Source organism: Trachemys scripta, chromosome 1 (assembly GCF_013100865.1).
Source record: "Trachemys scripta elegans isolate TJP31775 chromosome 1, CAS_Tse_1.0, whole genome shotgun sequence".
In the NCBI taxonomy this organism is placed as follows: Eukaryota; Metazoa; Chordata; order Testudines; family Emydidae; genus Trachemys; species Trachemys scripta.
The window spans coordinates 307896540-307915777 of NC_048298.1; the positions used below are offsets into that span (position 1 = coordinate 307896540).

Consider the following 19238-nt stretch of genomic DNA (forward strand, 5'->3'; position numbering starts at 1 on the left):
CAACTATTGCAAGAGAAACACAGAATCCTCAAATCTGGTCTGGGGGACTATCAATTTTACTTTACTTTATAAAATCTGTATTTCTAATTTTGTAATCTGCAAATATGATCTTTAATAACTGAACAAAAAAATCTTTATTAAGACTACCAAGTGGTCAATTTTTTGGTAGCAAAGTGTTATCTGGACACTGGGCAGATTAAAATGGATTTCTAATAAGCAATCGACTAGTATTAATTAGAAATACGAAAGATACTGAGTCAATTAGGCTGGAATTTTCAAAGGCACCTAAAAGAATTAAGCACCTAACGCCTACTGAAAGTCATTGACATTTGGGCATATAACTACTTAAGGCTGGGATTTGCAAAGAGGCCTAAAACTAAGTTTCACCTGATATTCAAGATGCAGTGTTACAAAGTTAATTTTTTTCCCAAATGCAGCATGACAGCTACTACTCTATGTCTGTCCAATAGCACATATAAAGCACTCAAAGACTACTGTGAAGAGGGCAGTAAAAATCAGAAATAGAAATGTGTCTTTTGTAGAAGGTGTCATCTTCAGGGTTGTTGGGGGGTGTGTGTGTGTGTGTGTGCGTGTTTTTTTTAAGCCACAAGGACTTTTAGCTTACAGATTACTTTTGCACAGATAACACATGGTCAAAAGGAACTTGTCACATCCAAAGAATGGCACCTTCAATGGCCATGTATGCGCTAATACTGCCCTCCTAGCTCAGCATTAGCAACTGAACCATAAAAACTTGTATTTATTGCAATTCAAAATCTTACCTAATGATTTGGGCACCATATAAATAGTTCCATCATCTCCAATACAGTTTATTATAGCCTGTAATTCTTTCATGTCAGGTATAATTGGAGGTTTATATGCTCCATCCATTCTTGACTTAAGCACTAGTTTCTTTGACTCATGTTCTTTAGGTTCATTAACAGAAAGAGTAACTTCTTTCTCTGGCACTAAACACTTTGGTGTACATTCAGTTTCTAGAATCAGCTCATTTAAGCATGGACTCTCTTGCTTCAAAGGAACTTCAAGAGGTTTCTCAGGATCTGCATCACTAATATCAATTTCATGAGTTCTATCAGATACAACACAAAATATATCAAAAGATGAAAACTCTGAAGCATGAAAGAGTAAGATAATCTAAAGAAAAATGATCTAAGTGTGAAATTATAACTATTCATTTTAACAAAACAGGTATCAAAATATACTTACTCCATCAGCATAAGTAACTGCAATGTACATTAGACTGTGATGCTGATAATATGTTCTATCACATGTAAATTTAAAATGCTAATTGTCTATAAAGTTTTCAGAAGAAAATGTAAGTTTTCTACTCCTGGGGGAATTCTGCACCAAAATAAATAAATAAATAAATAAAAAATAATCTATGCATAATATTTTAAAATTCTGCATATTTTATTTGTCAAAATAACACAATATAATCACACCAGTTTCAATTATTTTGGTAATTTATTTCAAAAATACCTGTCCACAAGTATGGCTGTAACAATACAGACAATGAAAAAGATTCAGGAAATTTTTTTTGACAAATAAAGTCCTTACTAAGCATATTAATACAGAACTCTGAGCAGGGTGGATAAAAATCAATGATTTAAAAAAAATAAAATAAAAATCGATTTTTAATTTAAATCGGATTTTTTTATTTAAATCAGGTTTTTTTAATTAAGATATCTTTGAGCTATAATGTATCTCATCATGGAATAGGGATTATAAATTCTAATCCTATAGTATGAGACAATATATTCATGCAATGTTTAAGAAAAGTTTTGTAAACGAGTTCCAATAGTTCATGGATTAGGGACCCAATCTTATGGGGTTCCAGGGGATTCTGTATAAATTATTTAGGTTAATCTTTCTATCTAGCCAATGAGACTCAGTGCTCAGTCTAGAAGATACCATCAGGGATGCTTAGTTTTGCAGTTCTCAAACTGTGGATTTGCATCTCCAGAGATAACATGCTTGTTAACAGCAAAAATGTTGATGGATGGGAGAAATAACAGACCTCAATCCTATTCTCCCTCTGCAAATTTGTGTACACAGAGTCAATCCCTTTCCCTTACCTCTCTCTAAAAGTGCAAAGTTTCAAAAAGTTCAATCAATAGAAGATTGTGGGGGGTGGAATAGAACTGGACAAGGAGAAGAAGTCTTGAGATAAATGTGAGAAGGGAGGGACAGACAGTAGAAACAAAAGTGAAACTGTTTGAGCAGCATATTCCAGAAGTTCTGAGGTCTTTCTGGCTTCATTGATTTCAGATCTCCCATACCATTCTCTCACTAGAAGAGAAAACCTATAATGGCAGCAGGCTGTAAAAGAGACCCAGTTTGGAAATATTTTAATAAAGTTCCTCTACCTGTGGGTAAAACAGGCATGCGTGCAAAATGCAAACAGTGCAACAAAGTAATGCTAGTGTTCCTTCTCAGGAGAAAGCTGCGTTGAAGATGATGAAAGGAACGTTTCTGAACATGCAGGATCTTCAGGTTGGTAAACTTCTTTATTTCACACTTCTTTCTTAAGGACTGCCTGTCTTCCTTCTGGACTATACTTGAATTCTCATGTTTGAGCAAAAAAGATAGTTGTTACACTATGGTACTATCATTTTAGATGCAGTTGTGATAAAACACATAGCTGAATAGACAAATCTTCCTTTTACAATTTCACCTTTAAAGTACTGTCAGTGAATGCACTGAGTAATACTAAATGAGCAGTATGGTGGTAATAATTAAATAACTGCATTGACTTATTTTGTTTAGGAGAATTCATCCTCAACATACAGGATTCTGAACACTATCCACCTTCAAGATCACCATAATTTTCTATAGTTTCAGAGTTATCTGCCAATGATAGTGTTTCAGTCACATCATGTATGTCATAGAGCCACAGTATATCACCTGTAGCAAAAAGAAAAAAAATATCTATCATCCAGAAACAACCGTAGATACATTTGTGATAAGAACCAGCAGATTAAAAAAAGAAGTAACTGATGAAAAAATTGCCTGGTTTGTTTATGCAACCACTCTCCTTTCCGTATGATTGAGAACCCACACTTCATTAACATGGTTCAGTCATTAAGACCAGGATACAGTCCACCCAACTGAGCTGATGTCACTGGTAAATTGCTGGATAAAGTGTATGAAAGAGAAATTGAGCAGCGTGCAAAAGATCTAGAGGGTGAAATCGTTAATCCGAGTATTGATGGGTGGAGCAATGTCCACAATGATCTTGTTGTATGTGCTTGTGTGACAACAGAAGAAGGGAATGTCTTCCTTACAGAAACATTTGATACATCAGGAAATGCACACAGAGCAGAATACTTACAAGAAGTAGCAGCAAAAAATAACAAACTGAAAAAAAATTCAAATGTCTAGTACACAGCTTGTTCACAGACAATGCTGCAAACGTATCCAAGATGAGAAGAAATTTAGAAGAGAGTGAAGAGAGTCCCAAGCGAATAACATACGGTTGCACTGCTCATTTGATGAGCCTCTTAGCCAAAGACTTCAGTGGTTCCAGAAATAAAGGCTAATGTTGTTGAAATTGCAAAATACTTCTGTAACAACCACTTTGTAGCAGCTGCTCTGAAAAAAGTGGGAGGAACCAAGATGTGCGATGGAACTCAGTAGTGGACTGTTTTGATCACTATATCAAGAACTGGCCTAATCTGATGAACAATATTGTGAAAAAATAGATGGCACTGCCACAGCCAAAGTTCTCAACATTGGGCTTAAGTGAAATGTTGAACACGTGCTGAGTACCCGGAAGCCTATTTCTGTAGCCTTGAACAAAATGCAAGGAAATAGTTGTTTTATTGCTGACGCTGTTGAAATTTGGAAGGAACTGAGTGAGATCTTAAAAGAGAAATATGCAATGACAGAGTTAAATTATAAGCATTAAAAAAACGAATGGGACAAGCACTATCTCCAGCTCATTTTCTTGCAAATATTCTCAGTACTCGGTACCAGGGTCAAACCTTAACTGCTACTGAAGAGGAGATGGCTATGACATGGATATCAGCAATCATCCCTTCATAATGCCAACTATAATAAACTTCAGAGCTAAGGGTGAACCATTCAAGAAATATATGTTTGCTGATGATGTTTTAAAGAAAGTCACACCAGTGAACTGGAGGAAGTCACTTAAGAACTTGGATTCACAGACTGTTGAAGTGATAATCTCACTTTTAACAGCAGTAGCTTCTTCTGCCAGTGTAGAAAGAATATTTTCTTCCTTTGGACTAATTCATTCCAAATTGAGAAATCGTTTGGGACCTGAAAAAGCAGGAAAGCTCGTTTTTCTTTTCCAGATTATGAACAAACAGGAAAATGAAGGTGAAGATGACGGAGTTAGCTGCAGAAGCCAATATTTTAAGTTTCTCATGTTGACCTGGCTGACAGTTGATTTAATTTTTGTTTTTAAATATTTCATTTAACTATTTTAGTTAAAAATAAGTTTAACAAAAACAGACCTGATTTTAAAAAACTTGAATGTTTAAATTCAAAAATTCATGCACTTGTTTTGTTAAAATATTATGTTTGCTGTTGAAGAAAAGAATCCAGAATACATAACGTTGTTGTTTTAGTTAAATAAAACAATTTAACTGTCTGTCTGGTGATGTTCTCCTCCTAATAGAGCATGGCAAGAAAATCCTCCAAATATTAATGATTAACCTGTTGAACTGGAGATAGTTCACCTCCCAATGACTTCATAAATATCTGCTTCAGTTTCCTTTGGTAAATGAAGCAACCAAACAATCATTCATTTTCTGATATAGCTGTAAAACTAATCTGAAAAGTTTTCAAAATAAATCACTTTAAAAACAGTGTGTACCTTCTAAAAACGAAACCTACATCTATCTCTGAGTTGTGAAGAATATGTATTAAGGTTATAACAACCAACAAGAATTCACTTTTATGTAGAAATCCATGATTAAATAGAGTCTTCCTGACTAGTGATTTAAATCAAATCCACCCTGACTGAGTAATAATTCATTTAAACTACAATACAGAACCCTATTTTCCACACCACTCAGAAGCAGTGCAAAGGCTTGGGGGAGTGAGGGGTAACGGCGGAACTGAGGGAGAAGGATCCTTGATGTGAACTTGGAGGGTTGTTGGGTGTGGGTGGAAGAAGTATGGAACAGGCTTTTTTGGAGGGGTGGGGAAGGATTGTTAGGGAGCCTCCCGCATGCAGACCCTGATTGACCCCTAGCCTCTCCCACTTAGTTGCGCACATCTGCGCCTGTCCCCACTCCCTCTAACTCCATGGGTCTCTGCAGCTTCCTCCCCCATCCCCATGTGACCCTGCAGCCCCACTTCACCGTTCCCAGGCTCAACACTGTCATCCCACTAGCTCCTGAGCCCCCGCCCCAGTCTGTCCCCCCGCCCTCCTACTAGCCATTCTGAACCCCAGTCTGTGATCCCCCCAGCAGCCCCAAGTACCCACTCTTTCCTAACCGGGCTCTGCAGGCAGTGTGCTGTGATGAATTCCTGGGGGAATTCTGCAATACGCACAGAATTTCCCCTCCCCCAGACAGAAAATACATTTCTGCTCCAGAAGTGATGCAGTTCTGCCTTTTCCCCAAAAGAAGCCACTGTGGTGCCAGAACAGCTGGCTGCATTCATGCTGCTAGCTGTTCTGGTGCCACAGTGGCCTCTGGTGGGCGAAAGGCGGAATTGCAGCACTTCTTGGGCAGAAATATACTTTCTGCGGAAAAAAATTCTGCGGGACACATGAATTTTGCGCATCTGCAGAATTCCCCCAGTAATAGTTTTTGTTTTGCTTACAAAAGTAACACAAATGCCAATCTGTATATGTCAACTTTGGAAGTAACCTAACGGAGAAGATCTGAAATAATGTAATATTAAAAAGAATATCCATACCTTTTGTTTCTGAAAGCCAGACCCTTTTTCATAAGATATTCAGAAATATCAATAAGCTGTCCTGCTTCATCACTGCAAAAAATTTTCACAGGTAGTGGTTCAGATCCATCATTTTCCTGAGAGGAATTTAAAATATGGAGGTTACTTACTGTAACTGGAAGTTGTTTGAGATCTCTTGTCCCTATCTGTATTCCACACGAGGTAACTATGAGCACCAGTGTCTGGAAATTCTTAATAGCAGCATCCGTTGACTCATACATGCTCCGTAGATCTCCTCGTGCTCCCAACTCAGGGTATTAGAGTCAATGTGGGTCAACGCCTCTCCAGTTCCTCCTTTTACCACAATCCCATAGGATCTGAAGCAGAGGGGATGGAGAACAGGTAGTGGAATACAGATAGGGACCTCACAACTCAAAGAACTTCCAGTTACAGTTAGTAACTTCCATTTCGTCTTTGAATGATAGTCCCTATGTGTATTCCAAACGTGAGTGATTGTCAAGCAGTGTTCAGATTAGCGGTGGGCGTGAGAAAGTTGGTAGCAAAGATGTCTGCAGTGCTCAGATTTCACCATTGTATCTGCAGTTGAGACATGAACTAAAGCATAACTTGTTGTGAATGTATAGATCGAGGTGGGCAAACTTTCTGACCTGAGGGCCACATCTGGGAATAGAAATTGTATGGTGAACCATGAATGCTCACAACATTGGGGTTGGGGTGCGGGCTCTGGTTGGGGCCAGAGATGATGAGTTCAGTGTGAGGGAGAGGGCTCCGGGCTAGGGAGTGGGGTGCAGGCTCCAGCTGGGGGTGCAGGGTCTGGGGTGGAGCTGGGGGATGAGGGTTTTGGGGTGTGGGAGGGTGTTCTGGGCTAGGACCAAGGGCTTCAGAGGGTAGGAGGGGGATCAGGACTGGGGAGGGGGTTCGGAGGGCGAGAAGGGGTACAGGCTCTGGCTGTGGGCTCTGGGGTGGGGCTGAGGCTGGGGGATTTGGGGTGTGGGAGGGTGCCCCAGGCTGGGATCAAGGGGTTTGGAGGACAGGAGGGGGATCAGGGCTGGGGCAGGGGCTTGGGGCGTGGGGAGAGCCTCAGGAGTGCAGGGTCCGGGCGGTGCTTACCTCTAGCGGTTCCCAGAAGCATGTCCCTGCTCTTGCTCCATGGCTTCCGGGAGCCATGTGGAGCGTCCCTCGACCCTGTACCCTGGCTGGAGTGCCAGAGCGTGGCAACCCCCAGATCCTGCTCCCCAGCAGGAGCTCAAGGGCAAGCTTAAAACAGCTCGTGGGCCGTAGTATGCCCACCCCTGGTGTAGATGGAACTCCAGGTGTCCACCTTGTAAATGCCCTGCAGCGGAACGTCATATAGGGATGCTGTGATTGCATGGAGTGAGATCTCGCCATTGTGGCGATAAAATCTGTGATTTCCTAATGGGTTTGGTTCTTTGTATGTAGAATGTCAGAGCATGCCAGACATCGAGAGAGTGAAGTCCCTTGTCTTCAGCAGAAGCGGGGGGTTTAAGGACTAATACAATTAAGTGTATACTTTGTTTCTGAATTCCACATCAATCTTGGGGAAAAACTGGGGGTATATCCCAAGAGAAACCTCTTCTTTGTGGAAAATGGTTTAAGGAGAGTCCACCATGATGGCTCCAAGCTCGCTGACTCTCCTGGCTGAAGTGATATTTACTAAGAATGCTATCTTCATGAACAGGCGGGTCATGGAACATGTCAGGATGGGTTTGAAAGGGGGATCTGTGAGCATCAACAGGATGAAATTAAGGTCCCACTGAGGTGTAGGTTTGATCACTAGTGGGAAGGTACTGATTAGGTCTTTCATAAACCATACTGAAGCTGGATGAGTAAAGATGGGGAAGGCACTGATTGCTGCAAGGTGTACTTGCAACAGACTAATAGAGACCTTAGGACTTCAGGGACAGGAGATAGTCTAGGACAACCGAGATCCTTGCGGTGACTGAAGAATGTTGATGGAGTTGTGCCCAGACCAAAAAAGCATCTCCATTTGACCAGATAGCAGGTTCTAGAAAAATATTTTCTACTTTTGTTGAGGACAGTCTGAACAGGGGCCAAGCATGGCATTCTATTTCCAAAGCCCATTCAAACACCAGGCGGAGAGAGCCCAGTCAGGGATGCTTCATTCTCCCCACCCCACCCTGGGTTAGGAAGTCTGGGAAAGGGTGGATCCTAATTGAAGAACAGGCCAACATAGTTAGAAGTTCTGTGAACCAGAATTGTCTGATTCTGTCACGACTAAGGCTGCGAGTCTGTCATGGAGGTCACGGAAGTCACAGATTCGTGACTTTCTGGGACCTCCGTGACTTCTGCAGCGGCCAGTGAAACTGGCGATGGTCATATGGCAGAGATGGCAAGGAAGGAGTGACCACTTCATCTGGGAATGATGAAGAGACGCCCGTTGGAACTGTTGGTACCTCTGGCTCCAAGTCCTCCTCCTCCTCCTTGTACACCAACAGATCTGGTTGGCAGGAGGGACAGGAGCATCACAACTCTCAAGAAGGATCTGGATGCCTGCCATAAGGATCCTACTGACTCCAATGAGGCCAAAAAGAGGGATCAACTGGTTGTGGGGGATCACAGGAGAATCAGTACCAGAGGTCCCTGGAGGGTCATACCTGAAGGAATAGAGAACATGACTCCTTGACTGTCTCTGAAGAGATACTAAAGCAGCTATCCCCACTGACTCATTTGAGTCCGAAAACTGCTCCATCAGTAGGAGCGGGGATGTTGGTACTGAAGCACTCCTACCAGATGGGATGTCCTGGGATACCAATGTAGGCTCCTCCTCCAGAGTAATAAAATTCCTCAGAAGAGCCAGGCCAGATAGAAGTCGAGACTGTGGACAAAGGAGGAATATATCCTCCAGTGGTAAGTAAGTCTCCATACGCCATGATGTCTGAGGGGTTCAGGCTGTCAAGCCAGATGGATTGGGTGCATCTACAGCAGCTCGATGGTCTTCACATGAACAAAGTGGTACCAACAATGGGCCTGGACCAGCGCATGTGGGGTGAACTGGCAAATGTCTGTCCTTATGCTTCAGTATCAACGTGATCGATGGAACCGGCAGATCTTTCTTTTTACGTGCTTTGTCCTCCAACTTGGAGGTCTTTAGCAGAGCTGGTTTGTTAGGTTTTGATCATGTCTCACTCAACCTGTACAGGCTCGGGAGGAAAGCAAGTCTCTTATGCACAGTCCTTGATGGGGCGGGGGGAGGGATGTCTGTCCTTATACCTATCAGATTACTCTCTACTCTCACGGGAAGTTCTGGATGACAAGTCCTTGGGCTTAGGCACTAGCAACTCCGTTCCCAAGCACATGTTTGAAAGGGCTCTGCTGGTTAGCTGAAGCCGATGTACAGGGGATCTCCCTGCCCCAGATCAGAGAGGGGCTTCATGGGTTTCTCAAGCGAAGCTCCTGGAGTTCTTGAGTTCTGGGTGAGAAAGAGCAACAGATACTGCACTTTGCAGAGATATGCACCTCACCCAGACAGTAGAGGCGGCGCTGATATTAGTCACTGATGGAGAAGTAGGGAGGGCAAGAGATGCAATTCTTGAATCCCGGGGCTCTGGGCATTGTCCTGGATCCAGGGAGGGTTCCTCAATCAGGGAGAAAGAAAACTCTCTATACTAACTATACTATGAACTTTAACTATTAAGCTAAGAAATATAACTATTTACAAATGTCTTTACAGGTTGTACAGAGAGTTGAAGGAGGACACAATTCTGACTCAGGTTGCGTGGTGGTAAGGAAGAACTGGAGAGGCATTGACCTGCACTGACTCTTATACCCTCTGTTGGGAGCACGAGGAGATCTATGGCTCAAGTGCAGACAAACTGACAGTGCTTTGAAGAATTTCCGGACTCAGGTGCATGGCACACATGCATACCCTATGTATGGAATACACATCGGGACCATCGCTGGAAGAAGAATGTTTGTTATGCAACACACATCCAATTAAAACCTTACATTTTCTTAAATACTTCCTTTTTTTCAGTTTTAACTCTTTACATGTCATATTAGCAGCCTGCCTAGCCCTTTTGCAGAGGGCACTGCTCCCTATCGCAACCATTCATGACTTCTTCATATCTTGCTCTCTTCAGCTCCTGGCTGTCACAGAGACAGAGACCTGGATCTGTTCTGACACTGCCTTTTGCAGCTGTCATCTCTTAGGGAGGCCACTCATATGCTCCACCCTGGCTCAGACCAGGATGTGGATGTTAGACTTCCACTCTCCCATTCCTGTTGCTTCCAATCCCTCCTTTTTCTTCCCTTTCCACCTCTTTCTCCTCTTTTGAGCAGCACTGCATCTGACTAGTTCCCATTAGTCTTCCCCTCAGATTTTGACTCCTGGCTCTCTCTCCACCCCCCTTCCCACACTCATCCTTGGTCATTTCAACTTCCATATTGACAATCCATTTGAGCCCTTAGCTGCATGTTTTTTTGCCCACACTTCATTTGACCTGCAGCCCTGATTCAACTCGCTGACTCATGAAAACAGCCATTCACTTGACTTGGTCTTCATCAATCACTGCTTTTTCTCTCTCTGAGCCTTCTGTTGCTGAGTTCCCTCTCCCTGATCATCACTTGGTCTCTATCAGCACACCCATCAGCCCCCCTCCCCATACACCCTGTCACTAGGCCTTTTGATGATCCAGCACTGATGACTTCTTGTCTGCCCTCAGCCCTCTCTTTCCTTTCTTCCCTGAATATAGTTGCTGATTCCCTCCATTGCTCATGATAGTGTACTGCTGACTCATTAGCTTCCTCCCATCCTGGCTAACCCCCAGCCCAGTACACTACCAACACTGCTCCTGTTCTCATGCTGTAGAGCATCTCTGGTGGAAATCCTAAGACCCTGCTGACTTCTTCAGTTACATATTTGTTCTCTCCTTTTTCAGTTCTGCTGTCTTTCTAGCTAAACAATTCTACTTCTCCAATTTAATTGATTCCCACGTCCACAATCCCAGACACCTTTTTACTACCTTTGATTCATCCTCAACCTTCTCTCCCTCCAGTTCTCTGTCTGCACAGGATCACACCAATTTTTTCTAAGAGAAAAATGACAGACTACACTGTGACCTTCCCCCTTCTCAACCCTCCTTCTCCTCAGTCAGACACAAATTAATCTTCAGCTTTCTTCCTTTAACCCCTCTACTTGCTCCAGTGACCCCATCCCATCTCCCTCATGCTCATTCTCAACCCCATCCCTTACTCTTCTCCTTACCCTCTCACTCTCCTCCAGCTCTTTTCCCTCACAGTACAAACATATTTTAGTCTCTCCCATCCTAAAAAAAAATCCTTGACCCCACTTACCTCTCCAACTACTACCCCATCTACCTTTCATCCCTAAGCTCATTGAATGTGCTGTTTATAATTGTTGTCTGGAGTTCCTCTTTTCTGATTCCACCCTAGACCCTTTCCAATTCAGCTTCTGCTTCTTGTACTCAACTGAAACTGATCTTACAATCTCTAATGACCTCTTCTTAGCAAAATCTCAGAAGCAGTATTCCATCCTCATTCTCCATGACTGGTCAGCTGCTTTCACCACAGTTGACCAGGCACCTCTTCTTGAAATCTTTTCCTCCCTTGGCTTCCATGACTGTCCTCTCCTGGCTTTCCTATTACCTCTTTAATCATTCCTTCAGCCTAGCCTTTGGAAGATCCTCCTCATCCCTCTACCAATAAACTTTCTGTGGTTGTTCCACAGGGCTCTATACTTGGTCCCTTTTTCTTTTTCCTCTACACATTATGTCTTGATAAATTGGTTTGCAGGGGAAAATACCATCTCTACATTTAAAGCTCACAGCTCTACCTCTCTATTTCAAACCTGTCTCCTTGGTCTGTCTCTGACATCTCAAGCTCAACATGATTAAAAACAGAGCTCTTAATCTTTTTCCTCCCAGCCTCCCTGCTACCTCCTTTCTTGATCACTGCTGGTCTCTCAGGTAACCAACCTAGGTGTCATCTTCAAGTTGGACCTCACCATAGGTCCTCATATTCAGGCTATGTATCTAACTCATCTCTTAGAAATGGACTTTCCTATCCACCCACACAGCTAAGACTCTTGTTCAGGCTCTCAGATTCTTGTGTGTCTTGATTATTGCAATATCCTTTTCTCTGGGCTTGACAAATGCAAATTTGCCCCACTCATATCCATTCAAAATGATGCTACAAAGATCATTTTCTCAGCCTTTTGATTTGACTATGTCACCCTCCTCTTTGCACCTGTCCACTGGCTCCTCTTTCTCAATCTTATCACATAAGCTACTTGTCTTCACTTCCACATAAGCTACTTGTCTTCACTTCCAAGGCCCTTCATGACCTATCCACACGCTACCCATCATCTCTCATTCAATAAACAAAGATCAACTCCCAACTCCAATTAGCTCATGATGCCAGTTACCAATGTCCACTTGTTACATTTTCAAATAAGCACCTTTGTGCTTTTTCCCATGCTGACCCTCACTCTTGGGAGGAACTCCCCATGAACATCCACAAATCCACCTCATTGTTTTCCTTCAAATCACTCTCAAACTCTTTTGCTGAGATACGTACAAAATATTTGACAACTGTTAGGTTGCTGGTGTGCCGAGACTACTGTATCATTCTGCCCAATATTATCTCATTGTTTCCTTGTACTCTCCCATCTGTCTGTACCCATCTGCTGTCTCTCATCTCAGACTTAATTATAAACTCTTTTGTTCTGCTTATACAGTGCTTAGAACTATGGGATCAAGGCCTCCAAGGCACTACAGTAATACAAATATTGCTATTCTTAATAATAGCAAACAAAATATATTCTTGGCCTCTGTGGCTACCTGGGCTTTCCAAAGCAGTCAATGATCCTACAACATGATCTTCAAGTTGCAACCCTGAGTCAAGTAAACTCACTCAGAGGGCTGATAAAATGTTTACTGTCTAATCTGGTTGCTTCTGCAACCTACAAGTATAATCTTTGTTTTAATCTGATAAATGACTATACAACCTAGTGCTCTTCAACAGCCTCTCTCTTAGGTCAGACACCGGGAAAGCTGATCAACAGCTATGTTGACAACTGTATTTCATTCACATTCTAAACACACTATAGCCCACACCACCTCACTAGCTCTGCATTAAACTTGTATATATGACTGGCAGGAGGGGTTACAGATTCTCTATAGCAAAGATTACTTGGATAGACTATCAGATACCCACTACTCCTCTCTGGTTTCTCTCAGAAGAATGGAACTACTCAAGGGAAACCCTATCATGCCTGGGTCTGCAGATGTATCAATGATCTCAAAGGCTTGAACAAAAAGTAACCCAAAATATTTGCATTACATCCACTGCTAGCAAGGGTCAAGCACCAACATAATATCCATGCAATATTCAGGTCTAAAACCTGCTGTCAAGTGTAAAGGAAATCTCAAACTCAAATATTGCCACAATGTCCTTGCTACAATTTGATAACAGTGTTTACTAAAATGGGATAGGGCCATAACTGTTGAGATTGTCAGCTTCAAGAAAATGTTATGCCATTGCTAAGGAGCTAATACAACCTTAAGAGAACTGAATATTTTGTATTCCCAGATATATGTATTAACGGTCAATAGCAGACCAAACATATCCCAGTTTGACTAAACGATCTAGAAAGGACATAGGTTCAAACTTCAAGATATATCCTGAAATAGCAGCTTTAGTGAGCAACAATGAACAAAACTAAAGTAGAAATGACAGCACATTTGTCTCCACCAGGTATGTTTCTGCAATCACAGACTGATAAACTGTACAAATTTTAACTAGCATGTTTGATTAATGAAAATGTGATATGTTTAAGTAACTAAAAAGGGGCAAACAAGCCCAGGCAGGAATGTTATGTATATTTCTTATTTTGATTAAAGACCTGTATGATGATGTTTGCTATAGCTCCGGTGAGGTAATAGGAGATACAATCACAAGCTGTTGCTGTCCACTGCTTGCTCCCACCAGCTGGTCTAAAATGGAACAAATTAAATTCTGTTTTAGTAAAATAGAGAATATGATTTTAATAAAGGTCGTCAAGGTTTGCATATAAAAAAACTACCCACCAGCAAGACTGAAAAACTATCAAACCGCCCTTTTTAAGAAAAAAAATTATCCCACACAGTCAACTAAAAAGGAAGAGAAACAATAGTACCAGCTGCTCCAGGATCAAAAAGCATTGTTAGATTTTAAAGAGGAACACTAAAGTAGATTAAGATGGTCTCAAAAATAGAGAGATTTTGCAATATTTTATTAGGAAATGCACTTCAGAAATCCGTTAGAGACAGCTATATTAATGCAAGGTTAGATTTTCCCTCATTATTACAGGACACATTATTTGAAATGTATCCGGTGGTTCCCCTCTCCCTCCAGAGGTGGCATAGCTTACTCACTTGGGTAATGGGTGTTTGGCCTTCTCTCCCAATTCCTACAGCCTACAAGAGAAAAGAATCCTTCTGTCCCCCACCAACAGACCAGGAAAGGAAAGCCAAAATCCTCCCCTCATATTTCCAAAAGATCCAGTTACTAAGTTGCCTAGGAAGACCAAACTTTAAGTACAGATAAGAAGCAAGCCAGGGGAGCCAAGAAAACAAAGCATCTGTTCCCCCTGCCCTGTCCTGCAGCATGTCCAAAACTTAGTCCAAATCAAAGAACCTTTCCATCCACATCACAGTTTATGCTTTACTTGTATATGATCGGACATTAAAAAATACTTCATTAAAAAATTACAATGGCCCTCCCACTATCTTACAGCATTATTCCAATATACAAGGAATAAATTACCTTATATCTACCAAGGAGCACTCCAGTGCTAGTGCCCTAATTGGCTTCAACTTTTCATCAAGTTTTCTTAAACAATTGATGTTCACTATTTCTTTAGTACCAAAATCATACAACACTACCTGTGAAAGATAAAAGATCTGAAAAAAAGTTCTGAAAAAAAAAAAAGATGAAATTCTCAACATAAACAGGATATATCCTCTTCTAAAACAAATGACATACCATGTATACAAATAAACTACAAAGGAATTTAAATACGTAAGTGAACAAAAATCAGAAAGGAAATCCAGACAATGGTTTTAAGAGAATATGAAGTATTTTCAAATATGAGGATAGGATGTATATGTAAGCTAAGAGGTCTGCTGGTCAAGAACCATTTTTTTTTTAAATATTTTTAATTCCATCACATGTAATTTACTCTGCACTAGACTTGTGCTTCCCCAAATGTCCATTTTCTGAAGATGCTGTAAGTCTCTCCATTCATCAGACAATCATAAATGCCAGACTCCTATCTTCAAGGAGAGTTCCCATCTGCTCAGGTTTTACTGGAGATCTGACTGGCCTGATCCTCAAGTTTTTAAGGATAGCTCTGTTTCCTTCCATCCCCACTGAAGAGGTTGGCCTGGGCCACTGAATGCAGCAACTCCTGTATTGCAGGTCTGTTATACTATCACGAGAATCAGTGATCTGATTAGAGTACTTGTGGCACCTTAGAGACTAACAAATTTATTAGAGCATCAATTTGTTAGTCTCTAAGGTGCCACAAGTACTCCTGTTCTTTTTGCGGATACAGACTAACACGGCTGCTACTCTGAAAAGTGATCTGAGTGTCAATGATCAATACTCATCTTTCACTGCCTTTTCTTAGCTCTTGTGTACAATTAAGTTTTGCCGGTTTAACTATGCTGGTATAGTTAAAGTGCCTAGTTCCCTACCCCAGTGCAGATGCAATTATACTGGTATTAATTATTTCAGTTTGGGAAGTGCCTATCAGCCTCCTTTACACCAGAGTAACTGTGTCTACACTAGGGCTTTTACCAGGAAAGCTATGTTAGAAAAAAATTACACCCCCAGTAACTCAGCATAGACCAGCCCTTAAAGAGATACGAGTGTGATGAAACAAGCACCAACATAGAATCAAAGATTAGGGTTGGAAGAGACCTCAGGAGGTCATCTAGTCCAACACCCTGCTCAAGCAAGACCAACACCAACTACAGTGGTAAAGGAGGTCTTTGTCACAGACACCATTTCTTAAATTTTTATGAGTAGGGGTAAGAAACAAGAGAAGCATGCAGAGCCCTATTTCAGCTTCCAATCAGCAAGCAATAGGGGTGTGGTCAGAAAAATAAGAAATGGCTTGATGGAATTTAAGAGAAACCAGGAGCGAGGTATCTGCACGACCACAAAAACTATCCTGCTTTACAGATGTTAGTAAGTAGCTCTATATTGCAAAATAACTCACCTTCCTTTCTTCATATTCACTGCATGGGTGATTCCTATTAATCGCGCGATAAAAAAATTAATTGCGCAATTAATCGTACTGTTGAACAATAATAGAATACCATTTATTTAAATATTTGTGGATGTTTTTTACATTTTCAAATATATTGATTTCAGGTACAAACAATACAAAGTGCACAGTACTCACTTTATATTTATTTTTGATTACAAATATTAGCACTGTAAAAAAAAAGTGTTTTTCAATTCACCTAATACAAGCACTGTAGTGCAATTGCTTTATCATGAAAGTTGAACTTACAAATGTAGAATTATGTCCAAAAAAACTGCATTAAAAAATAAAACAATGTAAAATTTTAGAGCCTGAAATTCCACTTAGTCCTACTTCTTTTTAAGCCAATCACTCAGACAAACAAGTTTGTTTACATTTGCAGGAGATAATACTGCCTGGTCCTTGTTTACAATCTCACCTGACAGTGAGAACAAGCATTCAATTGGCACCGTTATAGCCGGAATCACAAGATTAATTTACGTGCCAGATGCACTAAAGATTCATATGTCCCTTCATGCTTCAACCACCATTCCAGGGGACATGCAACCATAAAATCATAGAAGATTAGGGTTGGAAGAGACCTCAGGGGGTCATCTAGTCCAACCTCCTGCTCAAAGCAGGACCAACCCCAACTAAATCATCCCAGCCAGGGCTTTGTCAAGCCAGGCCTTAAAAACCTCTAAGGATGGAGATTCCACCACCTCCCTAGGTAACCCATTCTAGTGCTTCACCACCCTCATAGTGAAATAGTTTTTTCCTAAGATCCAACCTAGACTTCCCCCACTGCAACTTGAGACCATTGCTTCTTGTTCTGTCATCTGCCACCAATGAGAACAGCTTAGCTCCACCCTCTTTGGAACCCCCCCTTCAGGTAGTTGAAGGCTGCTATCAAATCCCCCCTCACTCTTCTGTTCTAGAGACTAAACAAGCAAGTTCCTCAGCCTCTCCTCATAAGTCATGTGCCCCAGCCCAATAATTTTCGTTGCCCTCCGCTGGACTCTCTCCAATTTGTGCACATCCTTTCTGTAGTGGGGGGGCCAAAACTGGATGCAATACTCTAGATGGGGCCTCACACCAGTGCCGAATAGAGGGGAATAATCACTTCCCTTGATCTGCTGGCAAGGCTCCTACTAATGCAGCCCAATATGCCGTTAGCCTTCTTAGCAACAAGGGCACACAGATGACTCATATCCAACTTCTCATCCACTGTAATACCCAGGTCCTTTTCTGCAGAACTGCTGCCTAGCCACTCGGTCCCTAATCTGTAGCAGTGCATGGGATTCTTCTGTCCTAAGTGCAGGACTCTGCACTTGTCCTTGTTGAACCTCATCAGATTGCTTTTGGCCCAATCCTCCGATTTGTCTAGGTCACTCTGGACCCTATCCCTACCCTCCAGCCTCTCCACCTCTCCCCCCGACTTAGTGTCATCCGCGAACTTGCTGAGGGTGCAATCTATCCCCTCATCCAGAACATTAATAAAGATGTTGAACAAAACCGGTCCCAAGACCGACCCCTGGGGCAGTCCGCTTGATACCTGCTGCCAACTAGACATCGATCCATTGATCACTACCAGTTGAGCCTGACCATCTGGCCAGCTTTCTATCCACCTTATAGTCCATTCATCCAATCTATACTTTTTTAACTTGCTAGCAAGAATACTGTGGAGGACCATATCAAAAGCTTTGCTGAAGTCAAGATATATCATGTCCACTTCTTTCCCCACATCCACAGAGCCAGTTATCTTATCATAGAAGGCAATCAGGTTGGTCAGGCATGACTTGCCCTTGGTGTATTCATGTTGACTGTTCCTGATCACCTTCCTCTCCTCCAAGTGCTTTAAAATGGTTTCCTTGAGGACCTGCTCCATGCTGATGATGAATTCTACTTGATAAGAATCCAAAGCAGTGTGGACCGACACATGTTCATTTTCATTATCTGAGTCAGATGCCACCAGCACAAGGTTGATTTTCTTTTTTGGTGGTTCGGGTTCTGTAGTTTCTGAGTGGAGTGGTTGCTCTTTTAAGACTTCTGAAAGCATGCTCTACACCTCACCCTGCTCAGATTTTGGCAGGCACTTCAGATTCTTAAACCTTGGGTCGAGTGCTGTCTTTAGAAATCTCACATTGAACCCTTCTTTGGGTTTTGTCAAATCTGCAGTGATAAGTGTTCTTAAAATGAACATGTGCTGGATCATCATCCAAGACTGCTATAACATGAAATATTTGGCAGAACATGGGTAAAACAGAGCAGCGGACATACAATTCTCCCCCAAGGAGTTCAGTCACAAATTTAATTAATGCATTTTTTTTACAAGCATCATCATCATGGAAGCACATCCTCTGGAATGATGGCAGAAGCACGAAGGGGCACTAGAATGTTTAGCATATCTGGCACAAATACCTTGCAACGCTGGCTACAAAAGTGCCATGCAAATGCCTGTTCTCACTTTCTAGTGACATTGTAAATAAGAAGAGGGCAGCATTATTTCCTGTAGATGTAAACAAACTTGTTTGTCTTAGCGATTGGCTGAACAAGAAGTAGGACTGAGTGGACTTGTAGGCTCTGAAGTTTTACATTGTTTTGTTTTTGAGTGCAGTTATGTAACAAAAAAAAAAATCTACATTTGTAAGTTGCACTTTCACGAGAGAGATTGTACTACAGTACTTGTATGAGGTGAACTGAAAAATACTATTTCTTTTGTTTATCATTTTTACAGTGAAAATACTGGTAAATAATACACACTTTGATTTCAATTACAATACAGAATGCAATGTACATGAAAATGTAGATAAACATCCATAATATCTAATAAATTTCAATTGGTATTCTATTGTTTAAGAGTACAATTAAAACTGCAATCACAATTTTTTTTTGTATTTAATCGCATGAGTAAACTGCAATTAATCGAGAGCCCTACTATTAATATAATTGGAATGCAAGTTAGTCCTCAGCCACCTCCCAAACTACCAAACCCACTTTTAAAGTTGTTCTGACTTTGATGTTTGCAATAATG

At 41.5% G+C, this 19238-nt stretch overlaps 1 protein-coding gene across 3 annotated transcripts in view; it reads right to left on the minus strand.

Annotated features, from left to right (window-relative positions):
• RNF17 (ring finger protein 17) overlaps positions 1 to 19238 on the minus strand; it is a 207735-nt gene that overhangs the window by 71196 nt on the left and 117301 nt on the right. For all 3 annotated transcript variants that reach the window (XM_034758815.1, XM_034758813.1, XM_034758812.1), the window contains 4 exons: positions 14719 to 14837; positions 13817 to 13907; positions 5914 to 6029; positions 783 to 1090 (listed from right to left, as the gene is read on the minus strand). In XM_034758815.1, coding sequence (XP_034614706.1) covers positions 783 to 1090; positions 5914 to 6029; positions 13817 to 13907; positions 14719 to 14837 — 634 coding nt within the window. The remainder of the gene's footprint in view (positions 1 to 782; positions 1091 to 5913; positions 6030 to 13816; positions 13908 to 14718; positions 14838 to 19238) is intronic.